The sequence below is a fragment of the Quercus lobata genome, chromosome 1 (genome assembly GCF_001633185.2).
Source record: "Quercus lobata isolate SW786 chromosome 1, ValleyOak3.0 Primary Assembly, whole genome shotgun sequence".
Taxonomy (NCBI): Eukaryota; Viridiplantae; Streptophyta; class Magnoliopsida; order Fagales; family Fagaceae; genus Quercus; species Quercus lobata.
The window spans coordinates 4,288,534-4,291,339 of record NC_044904.1 but is presented as its reverse complement, the minus strand read 5'-3'; the positions used below and the strand labels follow the sequence as shown (position 1 = coordinate 4,291,339).

At 38.1% G+C, this 2,806-nt stretch overlaps 1 protein-coding gene across 1 annotated transcript; it reads left to right on the top strand.

Moving 5' to 3' along the window:
- Positions 1-304: 304 nt before the first annotated feature.
- On the top strand, positions 305-2,345 carry LOC115975161 (phospholipase A1-Igamma3, chloroplastic). The gene is made up of 2 exons (XM_031095853.1): positions 305-894; positions 1,018-2,345. The coding sequence occupies exons 1-2, from the start codon at positions 545-547 to the stop codon at positions 2,216-2,218; spliced, it is 1,551 nt and encodes a 516-aa protein (XP_030951713.1). The 5' UTR covers positions 305-544; the 3' UTR covers positions 2,219-2,345.
- Positions 2,346-2,806: the final 461 nt, after the last annotated feature.

Below are 2,806 nucleotides of genomic sequence, written 5' to 3'. Positions count from 1 at the left end.
TATGGGGCCCATAAACAGTGTGAAAAATATTGAGTGATGATGCCAAACAGGTATAGTATTTTAAGTGATGAGTGATAAGTGATGAGCTATAAGTGATGGAAATTGAGTGATACAAGCTAATGATGAGTGATAAGTGATGAAAATTAAGTGACGGAAATTGAGTGATAAAAAAAAAAAAAAACGCATCCAAACAGTCTCTGAATTTCTCTCGCATTGATCTTTTCTCTCTCACACCCATATTGGCCTATAACAATAGCCACTCTTCAGCAACCAATTACTTCCAACAGTTATTGCTCATCGCTTTCTTGTCCAGATCTTACAAGTATTTTCCACCCATTCTCTCTCCCTTTCGCCCTTGCATACACACAGAAGTGACAGGACAGGACCCCATAAGCCACAAAATCCTCATATCAAGCACTGTGTTTCTTCTATATTCCTCACACATTTGACATCATTGCAAATACAACCCACTTAATTTTCTCTCTCTCTCTCTAAAAAAGAAAAAAAAAAAGCCTTCTAGGCCAAGAGGAGAGAAAAACCTTTCATGGATTCTTTGCTACTATCACTCAACATTAATCCCAAGTCATCAAACCCCCCACCTCTTTCTCAATGCCTCCTACCAAGATACAACCTCAACAAATCCAAAAATCTCCTCTTTTTAAACAAACCCTTTTCACCGAAGCCAAGAACATCTATAAACTGCTCTTCAGTCTCAAGCTTAACCCCACAGTTGGATAAATTACCAGCTCAAACTCTAGTTTTCGAGGAAGAAAAGGAGGAGGAGAAGGAGGAGGAGGAGCCTCTTTGTGAAATTTGGAAGGAAATTCAAGGCTGCAATGACTGGGAAGGACTTCTAGACCCCATGAATTCCCACCTCCGAAATGAAATAATCAGGTTCTCCAAATTCTTCTTAAAGCTTAGAACTCAAGACCATCTATTCTGATATTGATTGATTGTCCAAAAATTTTAAACTTTGAAGAAATTATAAATTTAATCACTCAACCGTTATTCTAATAGGTATGGAGAATTTGCACAAGCTTGCTATGATTCCTTCGATTTTGACCCTCACTCCAAGTATTGTGGCACATGCAAATACCAAGGAGCCCATTTCTTCGAAAAGCTTGACATGGCTAACTGTGGATACGAAATCAGCCGCTACTTATACGCAACTTCAAACATCAACCTGCCCAATTTCTTTCAAAAAGCCAAGATGAGCAGCGTTTGGAGCACCCATGCAAACTGGATGGGCTATGTAGCAGTCACCACCGATGAAGAAGAGGTCAAAAGGCTAGGGCGTCGTGATATTGTTATTGCATGGAGAGGCACAGTCACCTACCTTGAATGGATATCTGATCTCAAGGATATTCTCCACCCTGCTAACTTTGGTGATGACCCAACAATCAAGATTGAAACAGGGTTCTATGATTTGTACACAAAAAAAGAAGATGCTTGCAAGTATTGCTCATACTCAGCTCGTGAACAAGTTCTAGCTGAGATCAAGAGGCTTACTGATTACTATAGAGGTGAAGAAATTAGTATCACAATCACTGGGCATAGTCTTGGTGCTGCTTTGGCTATATTAAGTTCTTATGATATAGCTGAGATGAGGCTAAATATTGTGCGTGATGATGAGTGTGTGACAAATAAAATTCCCATCACAGTGTACTCCTTTGCAGGTCCTAGAGTGGGTAACCTTAAATTTAAGGAACGGTGTGATGAGCTTGGAGTTAAGGTACTAAGAGTGATTAATGTGCAAGATAAAGTACCAAATGTGCCTGGTATTATAGCAAATGAGAAATTCCAATTTCAAAAGTATGTGGAGGATGCTATGTCATTTCCTTGGAGTTATGCTCATGTTGGAGTGGAACTTGCGTTGGATCACACTCATAGTCCATTTCTAAAGCCCACTAATGATATGGGTTGTGCACACAATTTGGAGGCTCATATACACTTGGTGGATGGGTACCATGGCAAGGGGAGGAGGTTTTGCTTGGTGAATAAGAGAGATATTGCACTTGTCAACAAGTGTTGTGATTTCTTGAAGAGTGAGTACGGTGTGCCACCATGTTGGAGGCAAGATGAGAACAAAGGGATGGTGAGGAATGGTGATGGGAGATGGGTTTTGCCAGAGAGACCTAGATTGGAGGCACACCCTCCTGATACTGCTCACCACCTTGAGCAAGTGCTCAAGATTGCTCGTTCTAATAATGATGGTTGAGTAATAATAAAGCACATTAATTGATCGTTTTATTTTTGTTCTATGGTTTCTTAAAGTTGTGGCATTGTACAAGCTGCAAGATGTAACTCACCATTCACCTCAATAAAAGTTCACCAGAAAAGACTTGTGTTTGGATTCTTTGAAATGATATTTAAATTAACCTTGCTTCTTTCTTTGTAAGCTTATTTTTAATCGAATGTTTGTTAATTAGACCCATAAGTCAGTAAGTGGAAGTATATATTTCTTCGTTCCGTTAAAATAATTATTAAATGACTAAATTCACTTTTTTTTTTTTTTTTTTAGTATCATCAACTTTTAAAATAACCAATAATTTACTATACATTCCTATAATTTCCAAATTTGCTTTACTCTAGAGAGATATTTATTATCAGTATCTAAAACCATTATTGATTACTAACTAGAAAAATAGGGGCTCTCTTATGAAACCCTCCAATTAATCAAAACAAATGAATTTGTTTCTACTTTCTTGTCCTAGCTAGGTAGATTCGTTTTAAACTTTTCAATGGCAGAAAAAGGTGGGAGGCCATCAAATTGTTGGAGCTAGCGGAGGACCTTTATTATTTATCC